Source organism: Branchiostoma lanceolatum, chromosome 3, assembly GCF_035083965.1.
Source record: "Branchiostoma lanceolatum isolate klBraLanc5 chromosome 3, klBraLanc5.hap2, whole genome shotgun sequence".
Lineage (NCBI taxonomy): Eukaryota > Metazoa > Chordata > Leptocardii > Amphioxiformes > Branchiostomatidae > Branchiostoma > Branchiostoma lanceolatum.
Window position 1 is genome coordinate 11,216,372 of NC_089724.1, and position 13,672 is coordinate 11,230,043.

Here is a 13,672-nt window from a genome sequence, read left to right on the forward strand (position 1 = left end):
ACCTTCACAAGACTTTCTATAAATAATTCAATAAAATTCGTTTGCGGGATAATTTGACTAAAAAAACACATATTTCATTCATAGAAACCAATCGTGTTGTGTGGTTGATCACAATGATGCTATATATGTTTTCTTCTCTGAAAATAAGACTTATTTTGTTTGCTGAAAGTTGGTCAAACTGCTTGTTTGCCATCATCGTTATCCCTATGTTTAGCGCTGAAGTGCTGTAAACATAGCACCGGATTCAGTAGAAGCAGCAAGGGAATTAAAAAAAAAGAGTAAATATTCATCAATAAGAATAATTTCAGCAGTAGAAAATATTTTTATTAACAAAAAATGTTCTAATTTCTTTTTTGATGGAGGAGTGAATGTAGAACATTCGTATTTTTGATGTCGAATCTAGTGCTTTCTATATCGGGTGACGTCACCAGCAGACAGCGTCAGACCTGACACGTTGGTTTTCTGACAAGCCGCAGCCAAATCTGAGCGAAATGGGTACGTTTTACAGCTTATGTGGGATTTTTCGTGGAATTAATTTTCACCGATGTCTAGACTATATGTTGTTGATAAACTATCTGTTCATTTCTCGTTGTTTAAGTCCGTGCAAGGGTGGTTTGGGTCCTTATTCTGACGAGAACATTTGTGTTGGGAGGGGGGCACTATGATTCTGCTGCACAAGATTTTCTCGAACACTACAATTTCCAGAGTCTCAAAAAAAGGTTATATAAATGATTTTCTAGAGATCCCCAATTGCATATAGGCCAAAGGAAACACTGTTTGGGTTTTTGGTAGCGTTACATGATTCATGCGATCCCTACTGCACAAATTATTTGTTTTGTTGTCACAGCAGTGTTTTCCAGCAGTGTTGTGCAGTCTTCTCCAGCCTAGTACTAGTAGAACTTAGTAGAAGATTCAAAATCATTCATCTATCTATCTTGTTCTGTATCTCTATGTATGGTTACCTCTGCAGCTTTGTAGTACAAATTGTGTTGGTCCAGTGCATACCACTCAACATAAGAATGATCAGATTATGTATATACAAATTTGTAAACCTGGAAAATTCGGGAAGGCGTGTCATATCATAGTTGTAACAAAGAAGTGTGTGTTAAAACTTAATCTTACTTTAACCTAGATTGTGCAACATCATATAGATTTGGTAACTACGTCAGGCCTCGAAATTAACTTTTTTCCCTACTGTCCCAGCATTGTCCCGAAAATAAATCTCTAGTGTCCCGAAATGAGGATGGACTGTCCCAACCCTGTTTTGGGGAAGACTGTATTACAACAACAACAACAAAGCTCAGTCAGAGTACATTATAGCTGTGTAAGCAAATTGTCAATTGAAAAAAACTCAAAATCAACTAAAATTCTTGTCTATTCTTTTATTAGACAACAACAAAGACAAACCAAACATTCTTTCTCAAGTCTCTGTCTGTCTTGCTGTACCATATATATAGTAACACGTGGAAGGTGTGAAGAACAAAAATGTATTTTTTTTCAAATTGTCTTTGTTAAACTTAAACATTTGTATATTGTATTGATAGTACTGCAGGACCACTTGATTATTTTGCTACTGTCCCAAAAATGTCCCGAAGTGATTTTTCAGTTGTCCCAGCCTAAATTTTAGTGGCCCCGGGACATAGGGACATAGTTAAATCGAGCCCTGTACGTGAAACCCTTTATTATCAATGCTTACTAGTAGTTGTATGCAGGAGTTGCTAAATAGGTCAGTCCTAGACAGCTAACTTATAGGAAGGAGCTTGAGGTTTAATAGAGAACCCCTTGCTTATACTAGATATAGTATATACTTTTCTCACCTATCATGTCCATCCCCACAGGTCAGTGGTTCTCCAGTATATTTGCCAGCCTGTTTGGACAGCGTGAGATGCGTATCCTGATCCTCGGACTGGATGGCGCCGGCAAAACTACCATCTTGTACAGATTACAAGTTGGGGAGGTTGTTACTACCATTCCAAGTAAGGCTGGTGTACAAGTATTCCTATCATTTAGGCCTTTTCTTGGTGTGTTAGGAATCATCATATACAATTAAGAACGTTATTCAATTCTAAATTTTCTAATACAATTGTAGAAAGCATCATATACAATTTGTGCATGTATGTTGCATTATAGGTACTGTTATGGTTTGGTATGTGGCGTCACTGTTGAAGTCAATGCAGTTATCTCTGTTCAAAATGTGCAAAGTAGAATAATAAAGCCTGATTTTGAATGGTATTTGTTACATGACTCCTCCCAGTATAAAACAATCCCCTTCTTTTGTTACAGCAATTGGCTTCAATGTAGAGACGGTTACATACAAGAACCTGAAATTCCAAGTCTGGGACCTTGGAGGACAGACAAGCATCAGGTAATATATATCATATTATGTAATGTATGGTACATCTTACTAGTAGATGATGTCTGAAACATCTGACTGTTTCAAAATTTTATCCAGTTGTTTAAGTAAATGTATTTTGGTGTATGGTATCATATCTCATAGGATGATCATTATGTTTTATGCAGACCATCTCTCCTTGAGTTGTACATCTGTTTTGTCCAAATTAACAATGTTTCAGTGCCCATCCATCAGTCATGATATGATTAGAAAGCATCTGGATCCATGAGAGTATAAGTAGCTGAGCATCACAATGCAAACTGATGCATTTATCTATTTCATTTTTATTTCACCTTCCAGACCGTACTGGCGATGTTACTATTCCAACACTGATGCCATCATCTACGTGGTAGACTCATGTGACAAGGACAGGATGGGCATCTCCAAGTCTGAGCTGGTAGCCATGTTGGAGGTTGGTGTGATTTGACAGGATGTGATATTTGTACATCTTGTAATGTTACCTCCATCCTCTCAATGAGTGTTGATTGTTTCAATCTGTGTAATTCTGTGATTTGTAGTTACCAGCCACCTCCCTGTTAAGGTGCATTATAGATTTTTGGAGCCAAATTTCATCAGCTACAGACAAACAGTATGTTTCTGCAAGGAGAAGGTAAAGCCTGTCAATCATTTTTACAGGAGGAGGAGTTAAAGAAGGCCATCTTGCTGGTCTTCGCCAACAAACAGGACATGGAGGGGGCGTTGACCCCTACAGAGGTTGCTAATCAGTTAGGACTCGCAGCCATCAAGGATAGAAAATGGCAGATCTTCAAGACCTCAGCGATCAAGGGGGAAGGGCTGGAGGAGGCTATGGAATGGTGAGGACAGTGTTCAACTTCAGGGTAGACTACCACTGGTTTGGGGGTGGTTTTAGTGCATGTTTTGATATGTCTCATTTTTTAGTGAAAGGAATTCTCAAAACTGATTACTGTGCCTGAAATCATTGGGAAATTGCTTAAAAGAAATAAATAACAATTCAATTTGTTTTAATTTTGTCAATGGTACAAGTCAAATTTGCCTGTCATTTAGACAATGGTACAAGTCAAATTTGCCTGTCATTTAGACAAAATTGGAATAGATAACTTCATAATCATCCTTTTCAGCACTTCTATCATTCTACAGTTTCAGCTGCAATATTCATGCCTACAGCTAGGGGCCCTCATTATTTTGTCTTTCTCTTCTCAGGTTGGTGGAAGCTCTGAAGGGTGCCAAGTGATATGATGGCCTTGGTTGCCATGGAAACCATTCACCATGGCAACAAGAGTTCAAGGACACTCCAACATTGTGTTATCTATTTCTCCTGAATTACCATGGCAAAATAGTGTTAGGATATTGTCAATCCATATATTTGATGAAGTGAAATATTGGGTCGGGTGATAAGTGAACTGCTGTACATTATTTCTCAGCCCACATCCGTTTTATATTCTATCCCTTGAAGTTCCGACTTTTGATATTTACCGGTTTGCAGACCCTAGATGTGTCGTGTCATATTGTAATGGAAGTTGAAACTGCCTTTTTAACATACATGTAGGTACCAAGGCTTCATTTCATGCCTGCTCGCCTATTTCATTCATCCTGGAATCCCAAATTGGTCTGGACTTAGACAGTGAACAATATATAGGGTGTATGTTACATGTGTATATGGGCAGTTTAAACAATAACTTGCTGTCTCCAGCACCCAGGGAATACTGACAGTCTAGAACTTTCTTTCATCACCTGATCCAAATTTACCACTGGACTTGAGACACAATTTCCCTCACTTTGTCTTAACCATGTTACTTATTAGATGTTTGAGGTTGTATGCCTTTTTTCCATACTTTTTACCAGCTTTTCCTCTACATGTATACTATTATCACACTGTGTTAAATGGGTTTACTGGATATGTATAGTGTGTAACAAGTTGTTTAGATACTTTTCCAGATATATGTGCTGAATATGACAACATTGACACAGTATGAAACTTTAAGTGAAGGTACATGCTGAAAGTGCCAGGTTCCAAAAACTTTTACAAAAAAGGAGGAAAATAATGAAGAGATGTGTATATTTGGAAATAATGTACTCTTGTATACAAAGATGTAATGTAGGGTTAGAATCGCACCTGTAGTTCTTAGCTAGTCTCTTTTTTTATTCTTCACTGGGGTTAAACGGTATAGAAAATCCTTGTGATTTTTGGTGGCGATGTATTTTTTTCAATGGATGAAGCAGCTATTAATTGATATTGTTCTTCCACTATATGCTGTGTTAGAGTATGTCTTCTCACCTGACAATGCCAACTGTGCTTTTATTTCAACATGATCCCAAGCACATTATGTGAAATAGAGCATTAGTATCACAGTGTATATCAACTTGTGTTTACTGGGATGAAGATAATCACAGCATACATAATGTATCTACTTGTCTAGGATATGATTGTGAGCAACTAAGTGTACAAATAGTTTCATAAATGTCTGATTTATGAGTATGATGTCATCCTGAGTCTCCTTTAGGTTTTATTATTAGACTATTTGTTTTGCCATTTTGTAAAAATAGTTGTATTTCTTTTGGTGCAGTGTTTGTTTTCAATGGCTTGTATTTGTTATATTCTAAAAACAACGAAAACAAGAGCAATAATGTAAATGGTGAATAAACTTTAACCTGTCTCAAAGATTGTTTCCTCGTGATGGTAACCCTGACCCACACAACATTCTCAAGTCAATGCCTTTATTTTGCTTCGAATGCTTGTTCGGCCACACGGCCGCTTTTCAACAAGGAGAGGAGGACTCACGGTAAGATAATGTACAAAAAAAGAAACGTTTTGTCATGTACTACATCAATGCAGTCATGAATAATAAGTCTATGAATTAAAACTTCAAAACTCCTCTGTCTAAACATACTAAATGTAGCAGTGGGCATAATATGAGCCACACAAACGTTCTAGTTCTTTCTGAATCTCAAAGATACTGACTTATCAGTGTTCCTAATCATGACAAATGTGAATCAACATCTGAATTCTACTATCCATAACCTCTTTAGGAAGGCGTGATAGAGGGTGATCCAACAGCACTTATTTCGACTCCCGTTTCTCTTTGCCGTGTTCTAGTTTGACTATACTTGTCCTCCCCCGATCGCGACTTTGCTAGCCTCATTAGCAGGCTCCACACATCTGTCTCTTCTTCTGGCTTTGCTATTACACTCGGTTTCTGTTACACTCGGTTTCTATAGCTATTGTACCCGGGTCGTTGTTAAGAAGGTTGGAAACAACGAACCGAGTGTAATAAAACTGGTACGCCATCAGAAAAAAAGTCAGACTCGGAGAGCCTACTATATTAAAGTACGCTACGGCTTTGCCGTCTTCTAGTTCGACCCCACTTCTTCCTCCCCCGACTTTGTCGTCTTCTAGTCCCCGACACGTCTTCCTCCTCTCAGACTTTGCCCTATTCTAGTTCAACTCCACTTATTCTTGTTTGAGTCCACATCTTCCTTCCCCGACTTTGTCTTATTCTTGTTTGAGTCCACATCTTCCTTCCCCGACTTTGTCCTGTTCTTGTTTGAGTCCACATCTTCCTTCCCCGACTTTGTCCTGTTCTTGTTTGAGTCCACATCTTCCTTCCCCGACTTTGTCCTGTTCTTGTTTGAGTCCACATCTTCCTTCCCCGACTTTGTCTTATTCTTGTTCGACTCCATTTCTTCCTCCCCCGACTTTGTCTTATTCTTGTTCGACTCCATTTCTTCCTCCCCCGATTTGTTCTAGCCCTCTATTTCCAACCCTTCCATCAGCTGCTTCTGTCGTTTCACGAGTTTCTTGTAAGTTTCATTCACGTGGGTTTCCAGGTCCAGGAGCATTTGGTTTAGGTGAGTGGTGTCCTCCTCCAATGTGCCTGAATTGCTCCACAGGTCAAAGTCTCCGTCCCTGTAGTTCTTCAGGGCAGCAACTACAAAACCCCTATCCTCCCACTTGGCCACAATAAATGTCTGGTAATTCACATGGAACACAAAATTTCGGAAGAGCTCTGAGTTCTTCTCGCTGTCGTCGATGAGATGCGCGTTGTTACGCACGATTTCTTCTGCCTGCAAGTCCAGCGGGTGGATGTTGTACAGCAAGAACCGGCGCCACCTTGTCAACATGCTTCGTCCTCGATTTTCGGCACTAGGGTCATCCCGCCATCTTTCAAACCAGCCTTTTTTCTGCCATTCTTCCCTGGCATCCTCCAGATACGTTTTAAGGCCTAGGTCGCTATAGTCTTTTTTCGTTTTTTCATTATTCGAAAGGACTTTTTCGTATGTCTTGCGAGTGGCCAGTCTGTTACCATACAGGGGGCCGTACAGTTTGGCCAGCTGATCGTTTACGTGTGCCAGTTGGTTTCTTCTGGTCTCCGCCTTCCTCACTCTCCAGTCTACCCACAAGCCCAAAAGTGGGACAGACACATATCCTACCAGCGCCAGCAGGTCCCTCCAACCTCGTGCCTGTGACAATGATAATAATAATCTTTATTTGCAAGTTCCTTCCCACATAGGCTGGATGTAGTAGTTTACAATGACATGGCAGGCCGCTAAAGTATCATTAGTACTTTTAGTGTTGCTAGTGAACAATGGCAGAAACAAAACAAAAAAAAACTATGCTATCACTAAATCTATCTTTTACATGTCTTTTCTGTTGTACGATGATGTCAGTATATAGAAGGTCTATATACAAATGATTTGTCTTGTACTAGCTGTTATGATTGTGTTTTGATCTACATTCGGGGTACTGAACATACGACAGTGCTTTCATTGTCGAAAACTTCATACCAGTGAATATCAAAAGGCCGCATACTGGATAGAGATCAAACTTTTATCTTATGCCTTCAAATATATTTTCTGTCGACGTTCCGAGTCCATACCAATATTTTTCAGTAATTTCTTCATGTACGACAGTAGGCAATCATCTAGTGAAGAGAATACTGACGAAAATTTGTGACATTACTACCCCTACACAGACTGTGTCTGATGAAAGACATGGTACAGATATTGACTGTTTCTTTCATTGTCGCTACCTCGACTAAATGACGTTGCATTCCGCCATTGTTAGCTCCTGTATGCCCCAAACTGAACAGATCTAGAACTGGTCTTCAGCCTTGCAAACTTGAGTAATGTCAGAATAGCCCGTCAGAGCCCTACCTGTTCAGGAGCAATGGTCGGGACTGTTAGCTGGGGCCGCCTCGGTACAAAATGACTGCTTCCGGTGAATTCGAACAAGGAGCGGTTGGGTACAAATTGCAGAGCTCTGCAATGCCCCGACACCGCCCATCCTCTTGTAGCCGTCTGCCTAAACTGGCCCCTCAGTGCTGCCATCAACTGTGCCATGCTGACTTCTGTCCTTTTCGGGGAAAAAATAAAACGTCTTAGACTAACAATGGTCTCCGCCACAGGCGTGTACCTGACAAAGCACCAACAGAAAAATAATGGCGACCATGCTCTTTTCATTTTGACAGGTATGACTTCAGGTGCGCCGGTCTACTACGGTCAACAGCCAGTCTACTACCTACTCTTTAGTCGTCTACTAGTCTGTAATTATCATAAAGTGAAATAACCTACCAATTTGGGCAGTTTCTCTGTGGATGCTGCTCCCGTTCTCGAGAAAGCTCGGGACTTGCTGACGTTACAGGGGCTCACACAGGTGGCGTTCGCCTGACGAATGCCTGGGGCAAATTGATACCTTTTGGGCGTAGTTGCTTGTGACCTCACCTTTCGTTTTTGCCCGCGCCTTTAGAATTCTTTTGTTTTATACCCGTGAACGCGTAACGCTTGACAGACCAAGACCTGCGTAGTCATGCCAGGCTCAGCATCAGTATAGTTCTGACAGCACTAAATTGTCCTTCGAACTTCAGTAGACAGAGTATAGGGGCAAGGGCAAACAAACAAGGACACATAGAAGGCAAGATAACACAGGCACAAGGAGCGCTAATTAGTAAACCAACAATCACGTCGGAGAAGTTCTGATTGTGTAAAACAAAAAACAAGTATTATAAAGTTACATTGCCCAGCCATTGCTCTTGGTATCATTCAATTTCAAGTCAAGTTCATGTATCAGCGTTGCTCATGTCTGACCCTCTTTGTATAACGTGATTCTTTACATCTACGATCGTTTACACTCAGTAAGTTTCTCCATTCGACTTGGTAGAGTACGATATTCTCTCGACCAAATTTTTCTAACGCATTCGTTTAGTTTTAACATTTTTCTTCCTATTTATCCACATTGAGACAGAACTATCGGAAAGGTCTGGCCTCCACATCACCACCTAGCCTTCGACAATCCCGACGGACCCGTCCCCCTTGAAACAATGGTTCATTCCTCCAACCCTTAACCTTTCTACAAACAGGTGAGGTCAGAGGCTCCTAAGAGTCTGAGAGCGGCTTGTTTTAGATCTGCTCTGTTTCACGGACCTTCAGCTCAGATAAGAACAGGATAGCGGTGCCTGGTGTAGAATGAAGACCCTGTTACTGTTCTTTGCTGCACTAGTCGTGTACTTACTATTTGGTGTTCCCGAGTTGCCTCTAGACTCGGCCAAAGGCTTCGTCAAATGTCTTCCGGTTGCTGCTCTGGGCGTATTCGTACAGGTGAGACGGTTTTTCGTCACAATGTCAGATGATGCATGATGATAAGAACACATTTCAGGTAGAGTTCTCCATAGCATGTTTATTTTCTCACTTGACTTCAGTGTCTGTGTTTCTGTACAAAAGTCTGAGTAGGCTGTTGCACTATTGTACATAGCTTGAAGTAGAGTAGAGTACGAGTACAGGAGATTTACATGTGGCACAACATTGCCTGTTCTCTGCCCGGAATTCGACGCACTATGTCTGTAATTCAAACCCCAGGCCGTACCGCGCGATATAGACATCACAGGTTGTCAACCATTTTAAGATAAGCATCATGCAGCACCGTTCAACACAGCAATCTGTAGCCATACATGTACATAATTTAGCACGTACTACCGGTGCCGTGGTTCTCTTTGTGAACTTAGAACCCTGTGGTCTCGATAGACATCGTGTTCATAGAGACGTTGCACGCGCCTTGCACCAACCATGTCAACCATTGCATGTCACTCAGGGCCACTAATCAGTACCTTGAAAGATTCCTGGGGGATTATAGCGGCGCGTCCGAGTGGTCCCCAGACGTGACTAGAGCTAGTTTGGGTAACTTCTAACGTCAATATGGCTCTCCGCTTTACCTTAGTTTAAGCACTATAACCGGAAGGGAGAGAGTACTGAGTACTATTGATGGATGTATCACACCTGTAACGGGAATGCTTACGAACATTTCTGAAAGCTACTGTCGATAATCTAAAATTTTGACATTGGCGCATGCTCAGGAAGTTATAGTGGTAGTGGCAACGTGCACTCTAATACTGTACTCCAGATAAATATTTATCATCATGTATGTTTTGTCGGTGCAGACTTACATGTAGATCTGTCATTCTGTGCTATCTTGGACATACTACACTCATTCTCCATTTTCTTTTCACAGATCTTCTTTCTCACGTTCATTCTGACTGAATAAGTTGTGTTTGCTCTCGACATGACAGCATTTTAGTTCGTGTTTACTTAGACACAACAAAATGTACGTTGTCAACGCAAATGCCAATTTCACAGAGGAAGACTTTTTGTTGTGGATGTTATATTTCTCACTTGTTGTCTTGTTTGTTTGAAGGTGGAGCAAAAGTGCGGTCCCACTTACGCGCGCCTCCTGGCGGTCGGCTTGTTCACGTCAGCTCTGGGTGACTACTGCATGTACTGGGCGCACACACCAGAATGGTTCTTGTATGGTAAGGCCAATTAAGACAAAATTAAAACTAATGAAAACAAATGGATGCAATACACCCTCTACATATATTTCCAACCCACAGTGATTGTACATGTAGGTATGTGTGCGTAAATCATACACGTTAGAAATATCAAAGAAAATTGATATCTGATGCTCCACCACTTTCTTGTAAAATGGAAGGAAGCAAATTTTTTTCTGACCATTGTTTTAGTTTGTACAATTTGTTTATACTAGAAAACAATAGTAAATGAGTAAACGAAAACAATAGTAGATGGGTAACCTGTAACCCTAGATATGAACAAAGGTCCCAAGGATAGATTGATTTTTTTTCACGCAATGTAAAGAATAGAGCTCTAACAAATAGTTCTCTTGGATCCCTCCCATAGGTGCCATCGCGTTCTCCGTCACCCATCTTCTCTACTCCTTCGCGTTCGGCCTGAGACACCTGACGATCGACCCCCTGGCGTGCGTCACCATGGTGATAGCTTGTGTGTCGTACGGATACCTCCTCCCGGGGTTGAGGGGCCAGCAGACGACGGTAGCCGCGATCTACGTGGTCCTGATCTCCTCCATGATGCTGTCGGCTGCGGCGCGGCTACGTCAGGCGCCGACCTTACCTCGTCTGTGCGCGTGCGCAGGCGCCGTTCTGTTCGCCATCTCTGATCTGATCCTGGCCGTGGACATGTTCCGCACCCCCCTCCCCTACCCCCGGGTCTCCAACATGGCCACGTACTTCACCTCACAGCTCCTCATAGCACTGTCCGTGAGGGAAGGTCGGGCGGAAATAAGGAAGAAAAAGGATTAGAAATAGGACTCGAAACAGCTATAAGAATTCATTGCATGTATTTTTTATGACCGATGCAAAAGCTTTCAATGTGTGAGATATTATCTCGACCAAGGACATTCTTATGTCGTTGTCTAGACTAAGTATCAAAAAGCAGTTTAACCTCATCATTTGATCATTAGGCTAAGAGACCATATACCGGATTAGGAAATCATTTCAAGGTGAAACGGTTTTATGTTGCAAATGGTGGAAAATCTATGGTCGTTAAATTCTAATTCTAGATTTCACCTTTTTTCGGGATGGCAAGATGTTACTGCAGTTTTAAATGACGACGCAGCATGGCGCTTTTAACACATTCAAGAAGTTTTCAGAAAACACCATAAAATGTCTGAATAAGTATAACAAGATATCATTGAAACTCGAATAATCAATTGATTTTATGGAGGGTGTTGCTTGGCATATGCATACACGGAGCGGTGTATAAGATATCATATCTGTCACTGTGAATCACACGTCTGACGATCCTTGCATTGGTTCATCTTACATGCCTAGCCTGGGCGCCATCCTCAGTAGTTAGTTCACCGTCGGGGCTCCCCTTAATTACTATCTAGCCCCGGTAAACTAACTAGGATGCACCTAGGCTATTTATAGAATGGTAGGAGTATGGAAGTCCGGTAAACTATAAACCTGGATGGCACCCAGCTGGCTATACTTCCCGCCAACCAACTTACACAATGCAATTGGAGCACGCGAACACGGTGAAGAACTACAAAGCTAGGATGGCAACCAGACCGATACATGTAACGTTACATCCCCTCATATTCGTATACTTAGTGTAAGTGTGGTGAAAATGTAAGTGAAAACTAAATAGACATTGTGAATTGATTTCTTTAGCCAACCTGTATTATTGCAAAGTAGTCTTACAAGGATGTGTCCTGAGGCAGGACGTTACTGTGCTGTTAAGACGTCACAGTGGTGAGACAGTTTCCTAATTTTGTGAGAATGACTAAACGCTAGGTGATTTATATCGGCAGGACACGAGTACGACGTCGTGCCAAGTCGTGCCCAAACCTGTCATACGTCATCAACCTCAAATTAGCACACATCCGACTCATACTACCGGTTGTTCTATCTTTAGCACTTATAAAGATGTTAGAACAAAGATGATTTCAACCCCCTCGCCTTTCGGACGCATGCCTTCAACCTTGTTTGAATTAATCTTATCCAGCTCACCGCCAATCTAATAAATGTTCTCTTACAAATGATTCAGTGAAAATGGTGAAAAGTTAGTTTCTTGATAAGCTGATTTTGACTTCTCGGTGAAAGTGTTGTTTGTTAACATGTTGGTCACTGTATGTGACTTAAGTGATTTATCATTTGACTGTGTCGTTCATTGCGATCTCAATTTATTTGTAATTCTTCCAGTGTACGATGGAAATAACAAAGCAGCAAAGCATGCAGAAACATGCAATAGATTATCTAACCTTTCTAAGCACACAAACGCTACACATCTCAAGTTTCGACAGCCCGCAACCTAAATCTCTCCCCTCCACCATTCTGTATCTAACTCATTGGCTTGCCACGTGAACTTCTGAGTTTAGTCGCATTTACCAGCTGCTAGACTTCTGGGAAGTTTCCAGTTCCAGGTAAAGTACCTTCGAGAGAGTTATGTAAGATCGATCATGTAACGCTGACGCCCCCCCCCCCCCCCCCCCCCCAATATCTAACTCATCTGCACTTGGCTTGCCATGTGAACTTCTGAGTTTAGTCGCATTTACCAGCTGCTAGACTTCTGGGAAGTTTCCAGTTCCAGGTAAAGTACCGTCGAGAGAGTTATGTAAGATCGATCATGTAACGCTGACGACCCCCCCCCCCCCCCCCAAATATCTAACTCATCTGCACTTGGCTTGCATGCCACGTGAACTTCTGAGTTTAGTCGCATTTTATACCAGCTGCTAGACTTCTGGGAAGTTTCCAGTTCCAGGTAAAGTACTCGAGAGAGTTGTGTAAGATCATGTAACGCTGACATGCACTCCTGACAGAGTTGTTTGAGCTCATGACCAGGCCGGGCAGCGCCATGTGTTCTGTGTCAAGTCGGCGGCGCCAGGACTTATGACTCTCCCATGCCTTCTAAGAAGGGAACCGGTACCGCGTGGGCTGGGGCGTCTTCGTCGAGTCAGCAAAATAGTTAAGCTAACTGAGAGGTTGGTTCATCAAAGTGAAAGGACAAGGATGAGTAACTAAGGATATAAACGTATAACCTTGATATGAACTTACATCGGCTTTGCTGCACGGACAAGTTGTCACGTCTGCTGACCTTACAAACCGCATGTTACACTTACAGTGATTTCTGGCATAGAATAGCGGTCTGGAAGATTTCACCTGGTTTAATGACATTTCATTATTTACTTGTTCTGGGCCGCGTAATGTTCCTGCACCCCAATGTGCCAACTTTACTTTCCCGAAATGGACGGTTGTTTATAACTTTATCTCTTTGTCTCCATACTCCTTTATGTGTATGTTGATGTATGGAGACGTTATAACATGTACCAGAGATGCATAACCAGTCAGTAACTAACATCAAACGTGGACTTTGCGCCCCGTAAAGCGACTTCGCCCAACTTTCAATCTAAACGTCCCAAACCCATGTTTTGTTTCATTCAACACCGCGCCGTGGCCGTGATGTTCCTCCAGAGTCCCCGCGTGGTCCTGCAGGAAC

The 13,672-nt window shown here is 41.8% G+C and overlaps 3 protein-coding genes across 4 annotated transcripts; 2 read left to right on the forward strand and 1 right to left on the reverse strand.

Moving 5' to 3' along the window:
• Positions 1-403: 403 nt before the first annotated feature.
• On the forward strand, positions 404-5,033 carry LOC136430231 (ADP-ribosylation factor-like protein 1). Its single transcript, XM_066420651.1, has 6 exons — positions 404-495; positions 1,839-1,976; positions 2,284-2,365; positions 2,693-2,804; positions 3,029-3,207; positions 3,575-5,033. The coding sequence occupies exons 1-6, from the start codon at positions 492-494 to the stop codon at positions 3,603-3,605; spliced, it is 546 nt and encodes a 181-aa protein (XP_066276748.1). The 5' UTR covers positions 404-491; the 3' UTR covers positions 3,606-5,033.
• A 39-nt stretch (positions 5,034-5,072) lies between these two features.
• LOC136430229 (uncharacterized) lies at positions 5,073-8,261 on the reverse strand. Of its 2 annotated transcripts, none has more exons than XM_066420640.1 (3): positions 7,943-8,261; positions 7,526-7,719; positions 5,073-6,832 (listed from the first exon to the last, which is right to left on the reverse strand). In XM_066420640.1, exons 2-3 carry the CDS (start codon positions 7,709-7,711, stop codon positions 6,116-6,118), a joined length of 903 nt encoding a protein of 300 aa, XP_066276737.1. In that variant the 5' UTR covers positions 7,712-7,719; positions 7,943-8,261; the 3' UTR covers positions 5,073-6,115. The 2 variants fall into 2 exon arrangements, with proteins under 2 accessions (XP_066276737.1, XP_066276736.1); XM_066420639.1 differs by having other exon boundaries at positions 7,526-7,724; positions 7,943-8,259.
• Positions 8,262-8,700: 439 nt separating this feature from the next.
• Positions 8,701-12,326, forward strand: LOC136430232 (lysoplasmalogenase TMEM86A-like). Its single transcript, XM_066420652.1, has 3 exons — positions 8,701-8,965; positions 10,056-10,170; positions 10,556-12,326. The coding sequence occupies exons 1-3, from the start codon at positions 8,834-8,836 to the stop codon at positions 10,972-10,974; spliced, it is 666 nt and encodes a 221-aa protein (XP_066276749.1). The 5' UTR covers positions 8,701-8,833; the 3' UTR covers positions 10,975-12,326.
• Positions 12,327-13,672: the final 1,346 nt, after the last annotated feature.

What these genes read in the sequence shown, in the direction of transcription:
- LOC136430231 (XM_066420651.1), top strand. An exon ending in AGCTGGTAGCCATGTTGGAG is followed by an intron (nt 2,805 to 3,028) that starts GTTGGTGTGATT and finishes TCATTTTTACAG; the next exon opens with GAGGAGGAGTTAAAGAAGGC. An exon ending in CTGGAGGAGGCTATGGAATG is followed by an intron (nt 3,208 to 3,574) that starts GTGAGGACAGTG and finishes TTCTCTTCTCAG; the next exon opens with GTTGGTGGAAGCTCTGAAGG.
- LOC136430229 (XM_066420640.1), bottom strand. Translation starts at nt 7,711, where the DNA reads ATGGCACAGTTGATGGCAGCACTGAGGGGCCAGTTTAGGCAGACGGCT. An exon ending in CGACCATTGCTCCTGAACAG is followed by an intron (nt 6,833 to 7,525) that starts GTAGGGCTCTGA and finishes TCATTGTCACAG; the next exon opens with GCACGAGGTTGGAGGGACCT.
- LOC136430232 (XM_066420652.1), top strand. Translation starts at nt 8,834, where the DNA reads ATGAAGACCCTGTTACTGTTCTTTGCTGCACTAGTCGTGTACTTACTA. An exon ending in CTCTGGGCGTATTCGTACAG is followed by an intron (nt 8,966 to 10,055) that starts GTGAGACGGTTT and finishes GTTTGTTTGAAG; the next exon opens with GTGGAGCAAAAGTGCGGTCC. An exon ending in ACCAGAATGGTTCTTGTATG is followed by an intron (nt 10,171 to 10,555) that starts GTAAGGCCAATT and finishes TCCCTCCCATAG; the next exon opens with GTGCCATCGCGTTCTCCGTC.